The 15,859-nt window shown below is 31.1% G+C and overlaps 2 protein-coding genes across 9 annotated transcripts in view; one reads left to right on the forward strand and one right to left on the reverse strand.

Moving 5' to 3' along the window:
* Positions 1–13,599, forward strand: part of LOC148235285 (uncharacterized) — an 86,054-nt gene extending 72,455 nt beyond the window's left edge. For 2 of the 5 annotated variants that reach the window (XM_088186770.1, XM_088186771.1), the window contains 11 exons: positions 4,253–4,493; positions 4,882–5,101; positions 7,386–9,841; positions 9,918–10,124; positions 10,703–10,870; positions 10,941–11,076; positions 11,150–11,356; positions 11,447–11,581; positions 12,149–12,435; positions 12,506–12,675; positions 12,756–13,599. In XM_088186770.1, the coding sequence (XP_088042896.1) occupies positions 4,253–4,493; positions 4,882–5,101; positions 7,386–9,841; positions 9,918–10,124; positions 10,703–10,870; positions 10,941–11,076; positions 11,150–11,356; positions 11,447–11,581; positions 12,149–12,435; positions 12,506–12,675; positions 12,756–13,106 (4,578 nt within the window). In that variant the 3' untranslated portion in view covers positions 13,107–13,599. Of the gene's footprint in view, positions 1–4,252; positions 4,494–4,881; positions 5,102–7,385; positions 9,842–9,914; positions 10,125–10,702; positions 10,871–10,940; positions 11,077–11,149; positions 11,357–11,425; positions 11,582–12,148; positions 12,436–12,505; positions 12,676–12,755 lie in introns of all 5 variants that reach the window. The other 3 variants (XM_088186767.1, XM_088186769.1, XM_088186768.1) reach the window with 3 other exon arrangements.
* A 446-nt stretch (positions 13,600–14,045) lies between these two features.
* Positions 14,046–15,859, reverse strand: part of capt (adenylyl cyclase-associated protein 1) — a 74,080-nt gene continuing 72,266 nt past the window's right edge. For all 4 annotated transcript variants that reach the window (XM_088186775.1, XM_088186773.1, XM_088186774.1 and 1 more), the window contains 3 exons: positions 14,815–15,021; positions 14,609–14,752; positions 14,046–14,548 (listed from right to left, as the gene is read on the reverse strand). In XM_088186775.1, the coding sequence (XP_088042901.1) occupies positions 14,459–14,548; positions 14,609–14,752; positions 14,815–15,021 (441 nt within the window). In that variant the 3' untranslated portion in view covers positions 14,046–14,458. The remainder of the gene's footprint in view (positions 14,549–14,608; positions 14,753–14,814; positions 15,022–15,859) is intronic.

Here is a 15,859-nt window from a genome sequence, read left to right on the forward strand (position 1 = left end):
AATTTACTAGCCATAAATATAATAAAATTGTGTGGCTTACTTTAATTATTTAATGCTAATAATGTTGTTATTTCTATAGACAATATATTCATCAATCTGCGTTAACTTCTCTGACAACTCAACAAATTAAACTTATTCATAAACTCAATTGCTAATAGGAAATTAGGTTATATAATTTTCTTATGACACTTATGTATAAGTAGTTTATTTTTAAATGAATAGATTTAGGATTTCCCATAAAATAATATTTTTTTAAGTATCTGTATACATTGCCACATCAGAAATTCTGTTCTGAAAGTTCTAATCTTGATCCATTAATGCTATAAAATATATTGTTTGTGTTATAATTCCATATTTTTCACCAATGACCGTAAAGTATTCTTTAAAATAGTTGGCGATGGTAAGAAACTTAAATTTATGTGCATGTTTGATTGCTACTTCTATTCTACAGAAAGAACACCATGCAAATTAAATTATAAAATGGATAGCAGTCGCACAGAAGTATAAACTAATTTAGGTGTAGCTCATATTTGAAAGAATATAAATATTATATATATTGCTATTTTCCTCAAAATTCCTACAGTGTATGCTGGAATATGATTTCCTCGAGTCGTGTCGACTTTTCAGGAAGGACAGATTAAAAGCTACATTTTAATGCATATTACTTTGATTATGAAGAAATGAGTAAAAAATAATTTATTGTCATTAGTGTTTTTTCTCAAGAATTTTTTTTAAACGCATAATAATGATTTCTCATTTTTGAGAAAAACATCAAGATTTGATGTTTTTTTGTTAAAAAATAAATTCATACAAATATTTTTAAATGTTTTATAACCACTGTAAATATGAAGACAAGTATTGGTTTCAATGTGGTAAATTCACAGCTGCATTTAGAATAGATAGTACGAAAAAAGATGAAAATTTATTTTAAGCTCGAGTGCACTGTGCGCTTTGTATAATCATAAAGTGCACAGTAACTTTGAGCATGCTTCTCTGGTCTAGTTGCTGAATAATGCAACCGACTTCCTGTTATTAGAAAAGGTCCAAAAAATGATTCTCAGATACCCGTACATGAGGCTATGCTGTGATATGATTCCCTCGAGTCGCGTCGACGAATGTACTTGAAAAAGTTATTTTTAAAGTTGCTGGTAAGGAAAATTCACAATTCGGAGATTCCATGTTAATATCGTACATACAATATTTTGTTAAGAATTACTACAAATAAGTTTAGGTGAAAATTATATTTTAATACCTTGTATATATATGAAGACTTTGGAGATAAGATTTTCATAACATATTATAAGAGTAGTTAGATCAAAATGTCTTTTTTTAATATGCTTATATTAATTCTGACTTGTAGGTTCATCATCCCAACCATATAACCCCGAGCCTTCGTGTTGTTCTCCGGCGCGAATCGCAAATGGAACGAGTACATTTTCACGGATTATCGTTCCGGATCGGCTCTTTGCTCAATTCATAAAGCCGGCAAATTGACCGTGGTACTTTGCTAAGCACTCTCGGTCATCATCGGAGCCTGAAGAATGCATCATCATCACCGAAGCGAGTTGCATAACCGCGGAACATCCACATCTTGACGCGGCTTCCTGTGCTCACTTTCGTAGAAATTCATCTCAACTCAAAGCTCAGGGGCGGCACGCGATGGCGTGTATAATTCTAAATTGTTATAACATGTGATGTAATTCGCAAGATTAGTGTGTAATTATTGTATGTATATATAAGTACACAAATATTTATTACGCATGTTAAAATCTCGATTATTGTGTAATGATAGGAACAACATTTTTTATTCGGTTAGCGGATAATTTAATTTTTTTTTTTACTGAGGCAGAATCGAATTTTTTTAAATATATAATCAACGTCTATTTGATTATGTTTTACAGTTTTTCTCAAATTCTTTTCACCTTTGAGGAAATCTTACTCTTTATTTGTGATAATTCATAACTTTATTTTTAAGGTAGCCAATTTTTAATAATATTTTTGGCGTAAGATGTTCAAGTTTTTTAAATATTTATTTAAACTGATCCTAATGCATTGATTATGCCTAATTCAGTATTATTTACTGTAAGATTTAATTGCTTATTAGAACAGTTATAGTTTAAATAGCTATATGTTTAATAATTTTATATTCACTAGCAATATATGAATATAAGATGTTCTTCTAAATAAAAAAATGTAATTCATCTAATATACATATTTTATGATCATAATAATATTATATTTCTAAATAAAAATGTAAATCTTGCCACGCCACTGCTTTAATATCACATTATGTGTTAATGTCCCATTGCCATTGAACTTTCATATCGAGATCAACACTGGTACGTAACAATGGCGACGCTCTGAGAGCAAATCACAATATCAGCGATACAAAACGCGAGGCTTCGATCGAAAATTAAGATAATAAACCAATATACTACTTTTTATGCATTGTAATTAAATTTTATTTGCCGTCTTTAATATTACATGTATGTTTTTAGATCTTTTATTTCTATTAAATTAATTACTATGAATTCCAAACAATATTTTATAAGCATTTTCAGCGAGTAATCGTAGCGAAACGTAGCAAACGGTTAATCATAGAGCGTTGTACCTTTTTCGTTAAGGTGTAATTATTTAATAGCATTTAGTAGCAATAATATTTATACATGAATATTCATGCAATTTTACGGTACTGTTTTTAAGTTGTTCGCGTGTTGCGGTCAACCGAAGGCAAGCAGGCGTTGAACTTGACGTGATTGTTTGTTGTTATTATTTTTTGTCTCATACCAATCTAGTTAATTTCATTAAAGATAAGTTAATTATACACACAACGTATTTTATAAATATTCCGTGAAAATTCTCAAGAGAACGGTCATAGTGGCGAATAATTCTATTATGAAACTAATTCACACATGTCGTACGTAATGTAATTAACGGATCCGTTATTTGAGTGTAAGATTGACAATGATGAATTATACTAGGAAATGGATATAATAATGTGAATAAGTGTGTAGCATTCATAGAAACGATGAAGAGATTATGCATATCTCTTTTGCTACACACAATAATCGCATTAAGCAAAATTACCTTTTACTTAACGTAATTTCCATCTAAATAATAAAAAAAAAATGTGTTACTTTAAATATTATATAAAATGGTATATATTCTTAGGCTTAGTCTAAATCTAAAGGCCGAATGTCCTGAGCACTGAAAGCCAAATTTCCTAGTACATAAATTTAAAAAGTGAGTGCTTTATATAATTTTAGTGTTTTTAGAAACAACACATTGAAGACGAATTCAAAACCATCTTAAAATAAAAATATAACTTAGTATATCCTAGATTCTAGACCCAAAAATTCAGCATCAAATGAATTCTATATATGTACATGTTATGTTTTGTAATCAATCATAAAAACGTAATTTATTAAAACAGAAATGTTAAAAAATTATGAATTTTGATAAAAGTTAACAAAAACGATATTAACAATATCCAAAATGTATGTAATTATTATGAAAGCTATTGATAGCTTTTTTAGGTTATGAGACCGAAGAGGTGTGACTTGAAAAGCTGGTAACAGTTTATTTTATAAGCATCACATATATATGAAAATGTATTCAGGTGGTGGAGTCGAAATATCAGGTCTTGAAAGTCGGAGAGTTTTCGCTGGAGTGACAAGTTAAAATATTGTCGGCTGTGATGCTGGACAATCCGCTAAATTGTCGTTCTGTATCACATATTTCCTATCGCTGGTCCATGACAACTTTGGCGAATCGCAGATGAGGATGTTGGCGGGCCAATTGCATCGTTTCTTGGATCACGCCACAAAATGTGTTTACGCTTTAAAAGTGAAACTCCCAGATAACCACTTTCTGCGATCGCTAACACAATATTATTTTTACGCAGAGTAGAGCGCATTGTCTGTCGCGCATCTTTTTTTTAACAAAGAGTAGTTTTTCCGTTACTTTTATGTACTTATGAATGTTTAACGTCTCGGGACAGTTGTGCTAATAAGCGGTTCGTGTCATATTAACAATTAATAACGCAATAATTATGTGTAAAAATAAGTGCGTGAAATAAAATCAATATGCAATGCTTTAGCATTGCAGATTGAACAAGATATTTAATACACAATAGCTATTATGCAATAATAATTTTACAACCACCATCCTTGACGCAAATATGCAATTAAATTTGCTACACTAATAACTTGCTAATGCCTTTAATAACATTCTATAAAATTATTATTTACAGAGTGAATATGGAATCTCTGGGATGCCATGGAATGGATACTCGAGAGGCAGTAGTGGAAGTGGAAGCGCAGAATGGCCTCCCTGGAGCGGCGCTGGATCAAGGATAGGAACAGCTCGTCCGAGGAAAGGAAGATACTGCTCCTTGTTTTTGGCCGGTGGTGCATTGTTAGCGTTAGCTGTCGTTTTAGCCGTTGCTGGTCTTGCTCTCTACATGGGCGCTTTTAGAAATGATACACCAGACAGTAAGTATTATATAATTATAACTTGATCTTATTTTTAGAGCTAGGGAATATCTGGATCTGATACAGATGCATATAATGAAATTTGAGTACTACTAAATGATCTAGATAGATCTGTAATAAATATCAGACATAATTTTGTTATGGTTTCTTGACTATTAAAATACACAAGAAAATGTATATCAATCTTGGACATACAAAAAAATGGAGTAATCTATTATTAGATATATACATAAGCTTTAATCATAAGAAGATAGTTACAAAAGTAAAATAACAATAAAAATATATTTTGGAATACATAAAAAAATTTATAAGATTAACTACATTTTGAGTACTTTAATTTAGTTAGTTTGACTGCTATACATTATTGTAATTAACAATTTTTTTTTAGCTAATATAGCATTCGAAGGAAGATTGAAATTCAGAAGGGGGGTCGGTGTCGGTTCTACGACAGGAGCTCCATCAGCACAACGTTTATCTGCTGCCCTCAAACAAATTTATGCTACAAGTTCTATAGGAGTAGCTTTAAATTCTGCTGATGTACTTGCCGTCAACGAGGATAAACTAGTAGCTTTCTTCAGGTTGCATTTAGACAGAAGAAAGATTCCCAAGTAATTATTGTTTAATATACATATATCATATAATAATATAAAGGTTGCTGCATAAGGCGTGTTTTCTACTAGATAAAAAACAATATAAATACAATTCGTAACTGGTTTTATAAAGTACAATATTATTATTTTCACGCAAGATAATCGATTCGTCAATTTAAAAACTGTTTTTGTGGATTACGACAGCTGTCGGTACCTCACTATCGTGAGGTACCGAAGCTAGCGAGTGTGCAACTATCGGACCCTCAACTTTTTGGGTTTTAAATATTATTTTTGCTTCGTTCTGATTTTTTATAAATTATTTTTTTAAATTTAATGGTTCAAATTAGACATTATTATTTAGGATTTTTAATGATAGTCAAAATGATTTAATCTAGAAAAAACTACTTAACATTTTCAATTTATTTGAAAATAGGTTTACAGCTTGACTAAATATTTCCAGAAAAAAACATTTTATTTTATTTATTATATTGGAAACTTTGATATTTAATGATAAATCGAAATATTGTATATCATTTATGAATAGGTTTAAAACTTAGCTAGATAATAATAAATTAAAAATTGTACAGTGAAATCTCAATACAGCGAAGCTCACGGAACCAATGAATAAATTTCGGTGTACTGAAAATTCGTTATATTAAATGTAAGGAAGATGATATATTTTTATTTTATTTTTAATTACCACATACAGCATAAAAATAACCTCTTATAAGGTTGACGTTTTTTGTCCATGTTTAAGGATTTGGGGCTATTATTTTATTAGTTTTCTAGGTTTTAATGCGATGATGTCGATAAAATTACAATATTCGATAATTTCTGTTTTGAGTCCTTTGATTCTCATTTTCTTATTATTTTATATTCAGCACCATTGGGTTTTCTCGATACCATTTTTTCTCTAAAAAAAGGAAAATCATATGAATTAATTATTACGCTAAAAAACTAATTTTCTGAAAATTTACATTTAATAGAAAATGACTATTATGCGAAACTATTTTACTATTAAGAAATACATTATTATGCTAACCATTAATCAATGAGAGGGAAAAAAAAGTAAATGTATTGATTTGCTCAAAAAAATTTTAAACAAAATTTAGAAGTCAAAACGAAACACAAAAAATCACATCGAGTTAATAATATATGTTAATAACTCATGTTATGTGGACTATCATTCAGTTGAGAGCGTAAAAAAATAAAGTAAAGTAGTTATTTCGCTTGAAAAAAAAATACTTTCATATAATATTATAATTTTCTAAAAAATTACCTATATACAAAAAATACACGTATTGGCACTTTAATTGCAATGGAATTTACTTTTCAAAAAAATAATTTGATACTAAATATTTCGTATACAATTTTGTGAGCGGACGGATATTATGAGAACGTAAAAAATATACATATAATAATTTTTTTCTTTATATAATTTATACATATAGATCGTAAAATGTCACCGGAAATTTCATTCAAAGCAAAGCAATAAAACATATCTTAAACTGGTATTATTCTCGCATGTTCTGATTTTAAACCGCATATGATTGAAATTAATTTATCATGCAAGATGCAAGCCACTGATAAAATAATTTTAATAATGTAACTCTGTGCTGCGCGAAAATCACGCGGCAAAAAATGACCCGTCGATTAAGTGTTAAATGAATTCTGTTTCAAATTTCAGTGTGATATAAAAGGACGCGCACTCTCATTATTTAAATATTCTCTGTTGTATATTTACATATGTATATTTAATTTAATTAGCAAATTCCATTTTTTTTTCAAGTAAGGATAAGTAAAAAAATGTAAACATAATACAATAGAACATTTTTTCATTAAAATAAAAAAAACGTCATCAGTAACTAAAACGGATAATATTGAGTGCACCGTTGAATAAAATAAAATAAATGAATTAAATAAATAAATCAAATGAATAGAAAATAAGCTAATCAAATAAAATTAGTGACTCAAATGTTATTAATAAATAATGTGCATAGATTTTATTACTAAAAAATTCTGAAAATGGCAACATTCTCGGATGTTGTCGGGCCAATTGCATCGCTTATTGGACACGCATACTTATGATGATGGTTTATGAAGGGGTAAAAATAACAATAGTCTTTTGGCGCAGGGTAAAACGCGTTTTCTATCGAGCAATTATGATACTACATATTAATTAATAATAAAAATACTGTGCTGTGAAATACTAAATTAAGTCAAGCGTATTTGCCATTATTTATGCAGCAGCCTTAACATATTATTAAAAACGATGTACTGATTTATTTAATATTGTTTACAGCTCCGTCGACAACTTAGAAAAAACAATTAGAAATGTTATAATTGAAAATTCAATTTTGAAGAATTCGCCGTTACGTCAGATGAACGTCGATCCTGCGACAATATCGATACGACGAGACGTCGATCATCACAGTGAATCGCATTCAGGTTCCCAACAATCAGACAACAGTCTGCCAGTTTTGCCGCAAAATGCCAAAGAAAAAATCATAGAGACGCGAATGGGTGTGATTAGAAAGCCGGCCGTCCAGAGTAATCTGACTTTGCACAAGTTTAAGAGCCAAACGTCCACCGAAGAGCCAGAAATCAACTTTGACGACTTACCGGTGATTCAAGGATCATATCAAGCCACTAAACCTGCAAGGAATGTTACTAAATCTACAATAAGAACGACGACAGTAAAACCGAGTTTATCGACTAGAAGATCTACCACTATTAAGATCACCACTACGAAAGCACCAGTGACTAAAACTACGAGTATAACTAATCAAAAAAGCACCATAATGACAACTCTAAGAGTGAGGAATAAAACTGAGAGTAGTACGCAAAAGAGTCATGTTAATGTTGATCTAAAAACAAAGCTTGATACTCCTGATTATCTGCCTAAGCTTGATTCATTATTTGTTGTGCCTTCTTATGTAGATCAAGAGCCTTGGAGGCCGATAAGACCTGGAGATATTTACAGCACTGAAAATCAAACTTCTTTTGAAATAGAAGAACGGCTCGGTGAAACTGAGCTAATCGATGAAGTACCATTGATTGAAGGCATAGCTCATATAGAAGAGATTCCATCGCAGATTTTTACAAACGTTCAAGAACCACTTGAGAAATATAATTATACTGAAACTCCTCCAGAACCAGTCTACACGAGCTTTAACGATCCGGCTTTATCGTCAACTAATAAAGGATCGCAATCATTAGATTTAAACTATCCTAAGCCTCATCCGATTCCAGTTAACAAACTATCAGATGAAGTAGTGAAAACTAAAGACGCCGGTGAAGTGAGTTTCAATAGCTTTTTTGAAAATTCGCCACTCAATAATAGCGAATCAATCAAATATACGCCACCGAAAGATACGATGTCTACAGTCGCTATCAACGTAAGACCTTTGGTTGAAGAAGATAACGTTGAATTAATTGGAGGAGTCATAATTAAAAAACATAATCATACTAATAATACAAATAAAGGTTTAGTCGAATTATCTAATACTTCAGAAGAATTATCAAATATAAATGCTTCATATGAACCTTCTTTATATTCTCCGCCGTCTAAGTGGGAGTTTGTTAATGGAAGCATGCCTGAATTATCTAATTCTAAGAAACCACCCAATAAAACGTTCAATGAAACATTACAAGCGGTCATCACAGAAAATAAAGATCCACCCAATCTAAATAAATATACACATAGTACAACAGTAAGGATTGAAACTACTTCACGTCGCGAAGAGATTAAAAAATCTCATCCGTCATACATAGCTCATGGATCTAGTGAACCATTAGATTTGAAAGCTCAAGAGATGTTATTGAAAGAATTGATGGTACAACAAAAGAGTCACTCTACGTCGATACCGACTCTTCTACCAGTCAAATCGAATTCTGGTATAGGCAGACCTTTGAGGCCAAGACCGAAATTGCCAAATAGTCAAGCAGATAACGGCCACGATAGAAGCTTTTCTAGTATGAATACATTTCCTCTACTGAATCAAGTCAAGAGCTTCATACAGAATTTAAGATCTGATCAAATCGATAATGGCACAGAGATTGAAACGACGACGTTTAAAACTACTTCGATCAAAACCGAAGTTGTGACTTCAGTCAGTAAAGATGAAAAGATAAGATCTTTGATTAGAGAGCAACCGAAGCGGATAGATATTAGCGAAAAATTTCGCTTACCCAAGACTCAATCTTCGGATGAAGAAGTAAACCAAACTATTTCGCACAGTAATTTTTTAGAGCCAGGACCAACGTCGACCACTGAAGCTATTCATTTAGCAGATAAGGTCGAAACGTTGGTAAATAACACAAAAAATACAACTGAAAGTCCGAATATACATATCAAGCTTCGCGTTGAAAGTACAGTGAGTTCAATCTTAGATAACAATGATACAGTTTCAGATGATCAATTATTGGATATAATCAATAATATATCTCTAAGAAACAATTCTAATAAAGATGAGATATCGGTCGATAAGCTAAAACATTTAGCCAACATTGCCATGATAACCGATTCGCACAATAATACATTTTTTAGTCACGATAATGCCTCGGATGAAACTATAATATCAACGAAAGCTGTATCATCAAATTATAAAGTTAATAACGCAGGCTTTAAAATTTTGACTAAGACATTCAATAAAATACCGGGGAATTATAAAGACGATGAGAAAAAGATCAATAAACACATAGAAGAGACTCCGTATCAAGTTTTTTATGATAACGCTCATCATAAAATGGATTCAGGTATGCATTATAATTTATTTATGTAAGTATTATAAAATAATCAATTATTTATTGATGTAGCGTGTTATTTCAGAAGATTGTGGTAGCAGAAATTTGACCATAAAGTGCTCAAATGGGCAATGCTTACCGGAAACGGCTCGCTGTAACAGATTGCTGGATTGCCCTAATGGAGAAGATGAAGATGGATGTACATGTGCCGATTATTTACGCTCGCAATTTTTAATTAGAAAGATTTGCGATGGAGTGCCTGATTGTTGGGATTTTTCTGATGAAAATAATTGTGGTAAGTATTAAACGCCAGAAGGCTGTATTCATAAAACGAGCTCTACGGTCTTTAGATTATGCAAAATGTAATGGTTTAATAAAATTGTAGGATTGCACTCGCCTGTGAGCTGAAGCGAAGTGTTGCTATAAAGTTTCATATTATATAAAAAAATCTTAGTAATTTTTTTATATAATTAAGATTTAATACTAATATATTTTCACTAATAGATATGCAGCGAAAATAATATTTAAGTCATAAGCTCTAGTGAAAATGTTCATGAAACACATTTGCTGTTAAAACTCGAACCTAACCTACACGAATTAACCAAACCAAACTTGACCTAATGAAAATTCTGAAACTAATGAACTTTCATTAGGTCCAAAATAAAAAAACTAAACCAACCCAATTCTCAAGGGAAATTAGGCGGAAAAGAAAGTACAGGCACGGATTCTTAAAATGCTTATATCATATGATGTTTTAGTACTATACTATTATAATAAATAGGATTGGAGTTTTCATAGAAACTTATTTTCTCAAACTATTTATGCCAAAATGTTTGTTTATTATTAAAAACTATTTATTTATTATTTTGATAGAATGGTGCTCTCCAGATCAATACATATGTACAAATTCAAGACAGTGTATAGACAAAGATAAAATTTGTGATGGAAAAAAAGATTGCCCTTTGGGTGATGACGAAAAACAATGTGTCACTGTTGCAATGACTCAAGACGATGCGAAATCGTATCCATATAGCAAAGAAGGTAAGTATCGTTTATTGATCATATATGTATCTATGTTAAAAATATATTTTAATAACAATATAAATTGAAGGTTACATCATGGTACAAAAACATGGCCAATGGGGTAAATTGTGCGTACAAAACTTCGAGAAAGTCGTCGCTAGATCCCATAGCTCTTTACAAATTGCCGATTTAGGCAGAGCAGTTTGCAAGACTATGACTTACATGTAATTATTTTTTTTTAATTTTAATTACATTGATTTATTACATATTTTAATATTAATAATAATAACATTCCAGTGATTACGAAAACGTCGATAAAGTAATCGAAGATGAGCCTAATAAGGAGCAATCGTATTATTCCCTTCATTATACGAGTAAATTAGACAGCGGTAGAGGAGGATTAGGGTTCAGAAAATCCAGCTGTAGTAAGGGACAGGTGGCTAAGGTTGTGTGTTCGCAGCTGCAATGTGGTGCAAGACCTCAAGCGGCATCGCAGCAGGCGAGGTAATTCAACGTCTTTCAAAAAATTGTATTGTAGCAGTGTCTTTGAACGTTGCATATACTTAATTGTAGTATACTTTCTCGTCACTCCAGAATCGTTGGAGGAGGAAACGCTGGTGCTGGATCTTGGCCGTGGCAAGCCGCTTTGTATAAGGAAGGCGATTTCCAATGCGGCGCTACACTCATATCTGACAGATGGCTTATATCTGCAGGACATTGCTTCTATCAGTAAGTATTTTCTTTATAATTCATTGGCTTTCGATCCTAGTCACAGTCACAGGCAATAATCTACTGCCAGTTACGTTACAGGGACATCCCGTGTACCATTTTTTGTGTACAACGGGAGGTAACGAATGGTAATTAAACACAGATTGAGCCGGTGCAGTAGTATTTTTTATGGAAAAGTATAGGTTTACAAGTGAACGGGGCGCGGGCCCGCACCGGCGTGCGAGCCCGCCAGAGTTGCCACGCGTGTCCGTTACCAGTGTTACTAAATAAATATATACATACATAAATAGGCCCCATACAAACTAATCATCTATAAAAACGTTATATTATTTATATTTACGTGACAATACTTAATAGTTCAACAGCTGTCCGTATTGTGGAAATCACTTGCTTTTCTTCAAAGGGTTTGTTTTGTCTATTTGCGTCTTTTAATCTCTCACTATCACCAAAGTTCGAAGGTATACTTATTTATTTGTGTTTGCAGGATCCTTTAACTATGTGTTTCAATTTATTAATTAATTGTCCAAAATATTATTAAAATGATATTTATTTAACTTACATTTTTAGCGCTCAAGAAGATTTTTGGGTTGCTAGATTAGGAGCACTTCGAAGAGGCACAACGTTCCCATCTCCGTACGAACAACTCCAACCGATATCTTCAATCATTCTACATCCAGGCTACATCGATTCCGGATTCATCAATGATATAGCTTTATTGAAGACATCTGGAAAGGTAGCGTTCAGTGACTTCGTACGACCAATCTGTCTACCGCCTTATGAAACTGATTTAGAAGATGGTAGAAGATGCACGGTTATTGGATGGGGACAGCTTTTTGAAGTTGGAAGGATATTCCGTAAGATATATATACATATAAATAAATCATTTTTATGATATATATTTTATGAAATCGTTGATTTTTACAGCTGATACGTTGCAAGAAGTTGAATTACCTGTGATATCTACGAGTGAATGCCGGAAAAGGACAATATTCTTACCTTTATATCGGATCACAGATGATATGTTCTGCGCTGGTTTTGATAGAGGAGGAAGAGACGCTTGTTTGGGTGATTCGGGAGGACCTTTAATGTGCCAGGTATAGTATAGTTTTTATATGTGCAGATATATAAGAGCAAATGAAGATTATTATACACAAATATTATGTTTATTTTTCAGGAGCAAGATAATCAATGGTACCTTCACGGCGTGACTAGTAATGGTTATGGTTGCGCTAGAGCTAATCGGCCTGGTGTTTACACAAAAGTTGCTAACTACGTCAATTGGATACAAACCACAATGCAACTTTACGATGATCGATCCTATGATCATCCGACTAATAATTTTAATCAAAGATCTAAAAATAGTTCTTATTCAGATTTAGATGTTTCTGAGAGTAGAAGTTTACATAGGCATGTAGATAAATGCAGAGGACATAGATGTCCTTTAGGGGAATGTTTACCACCCACTAGAGTGTGTAACGGTTTTATGGAATGCTCAGACGGGAGTGACGAGAAAGATTGTAAATAATTGATAGTGTTAGTTCTATTTATAATAAATACATATCTTGAGACTGTATCTATGCCTTATAAATGCATTTCTAATTTAATAATGAAAATATAAAAATATTTAAAAATTGTTGATATTGTAAAATAAAAAGTGATTATGTTATTATGAAGTTAGTGATTTAACAATTATTAATATGTTGTAAATAATTTAGGTGTTTTTATTATAAAAGACGTACTCAAAAAGAGCTTTACGTAAGTCTACTTTAGCATTTTGTATGATAGAAAGACTTGATTATTTTGTTGTAAATATAATTTGCGTATCTTTTAAGTATTTATTTATATTAAATTGTAAAATGTATATTATTATAAACGAATTCAACGATTGCCTTGTCCGTTTGCGTTTAATTCTTTACGAAATGGACGATGAAATCGTTGAAAGACCAGTATGCGAATGCGAATTTAGCAATCGCACCTACCTCTCAGGTAATAAAATGTTTAATAAATAAATATAAAAATTACAACTGGAGTTTAATTTGGTATATATTATATGAGTTAGTTTCAATGTTCTATGTTGCGAATATGTGAGATTTATTAAACTTGGCAATCATCCAATGTTCTAATTATTTATGTTATGCTTATTTTGAGTAAAAATTTTCCAAATTGCCCAAATCACTAAAAATAAAATTTACGTAATCTGATCATCTACAATATAAAACAAATAAGACAAATTGTGTACCAATAAAACTATAAAATAAAAACAACCAGGCAAGATCGTTTGATCATAGTCGGTCATACCTTTATAGAGTACAATTCTTTCAAAGGCTCTAGTTGTTATCTAGATTATTTTCTATTTATGTTTTAACAAAGTTCCGTAAGTCAAATGAAAACCCTAAATATTTTTATGTGTAACAAAGAAAAATAATGTCAATATGTAATACATATTAAATAAAATATCATTACGTTCATTAAAATATACTTTTATTCATAATGAAGTTGTGAAATACCGTAAGTAGAATATTTGCAAAATCGTATTAGATAGTCGTAGTTATTATTATCATAATAGAATACATTACACTGATATTTATTTGACTGAAATATGTACACATTAAAAAACAACTAAATCAAAAGAAGCAAAACATACAACGAAAACTCTAATAATACAAATTATATTACTTTTTCATTAAAATTATATTAAGTATCAAAACTTAAAAATAAAAATGTACACATGCGTTCATGTGTATGTTACAAAACACACATCGTAAGAGCACAAAAAAATGATCAAAAACTGCGATTAAAATTCTTATATTATTGGATATATGATTGATTATAAAATTATCGTTTTTTTTTTATTGTTGATTCAAAGTCATTCTTGACCTAACCCTTGTTTTCGATGGCTACGGTGGTTAGGCTGGTGTACGGGTTGCTCAGAGTAGTCTTGAACTGTTCAGGAATCGGCATTTCAGTCTAAAAAATAAATCATTATATACTCTGAATTTGTTTAAATATATAAATTAAAATACTCACATAATCTCCATTGGCCTTTGGTACTAGTACGTTCATCTCGGACGATTTCGAGCTAACGATCTCGACGTTCATTGAATCGGCGCTGAGATACATTTGACATCCGTCAGTCTTATCTATTGAAATCGTAGGAATTTTGCCTAACACCTGAAAACAAAAACGTTAAGGTTCATATTTCTATAAGACTCGTTTGTATCATTGAAACATACCTGCATTTGAACAGATTGACAGTTGACGAATTCGATGCTCGATACAAGCGAATCGCACACGACGGCGCACTTGGTGCAAGAGTCCATCACAATGCTGTTGATCTTTCCTTTGACGGTGATGGCACTGTCGCGGCAACGGAACATGTATACGACGTTGTTCATCTCAGCATTTTCGACCATCAAGCCGGAGTTTCCAATTTGATATTCCTGGAAATCAGAATATGCATAATTAAACTTATTGGTATAAAAAAATATTATTAATAAAATAGGAATGGCCAAAAGATTACTATTAGCCTTTATTCAGCTTAATATGTTTAAGCTAAATAGAAAATATTTTAAATAAAATGTCTAAGGGAATCTATTATATTATAATAAAATAGCGTTTATTCTAGACTGAAAACCCATTATTGTTTCTTTACTTTAATAAGCAGAAAGAAGTTTTTCTGGTTTAGATGTATATATATGACTAAAGTGAGAAGCAAAAAAAATCATGTGTGAGACGGTGCATTATCACGGTGAAGCAGCTGGTATTATTTTGGATTACTTAAATTTTTTCTTGTATTACACTTTTATGTAATTTTTAATTTACCTCCAGTAAAAATCAGGTAAATTTAATTTATTTTTATTTTGATACATTTCACATATTTTAATCAAATTTTAGGGTAGCAAAAATTAATCACTGAGTCCAGCTATTATATAAGTTTGCGAGATATTAAAGTTAAACATAAAATTTTAAAATTTTAAACTACAATAGATCATAAAAATTAAACTTAAAATTTCTCTACATATACCTACGTATATTGAATTTCTTGTATATTTGATTAAATTCCGGTGTAACCGCTTATAATTTTAAAGAAGATTAGTTGGAGTTCAACCAGTGTTTTTCGAACTTTTCGTTTAAAGAATAATAAGTGGGTAAGAAAAATGTTATCATTTTTCTAGCTTAAATTATATACATATTTTGTCTAGCGTTTCATTGAAGTCATCTTCAAATACATTTTCGCCAGTAGATATATATATATATATATATATATATATATATATA

Source organism: Plectrocnemia conspersa, unplaced genomic scaffold (assembly GCF_051122295.1).
Source record: "Plectrocnemia conspersa isolate PC_06_02 unplaced genomic scaffold, ASM5112229v1 ptg000005l, whole genome shotgun sequence".
Lineage (NCBI taxonomy): Eukaryota > Metazoa > Arthropoda > Insecta > Trichoptera > Polycentropodidae > Plectrocnemia > Plectrocnemia conspersa.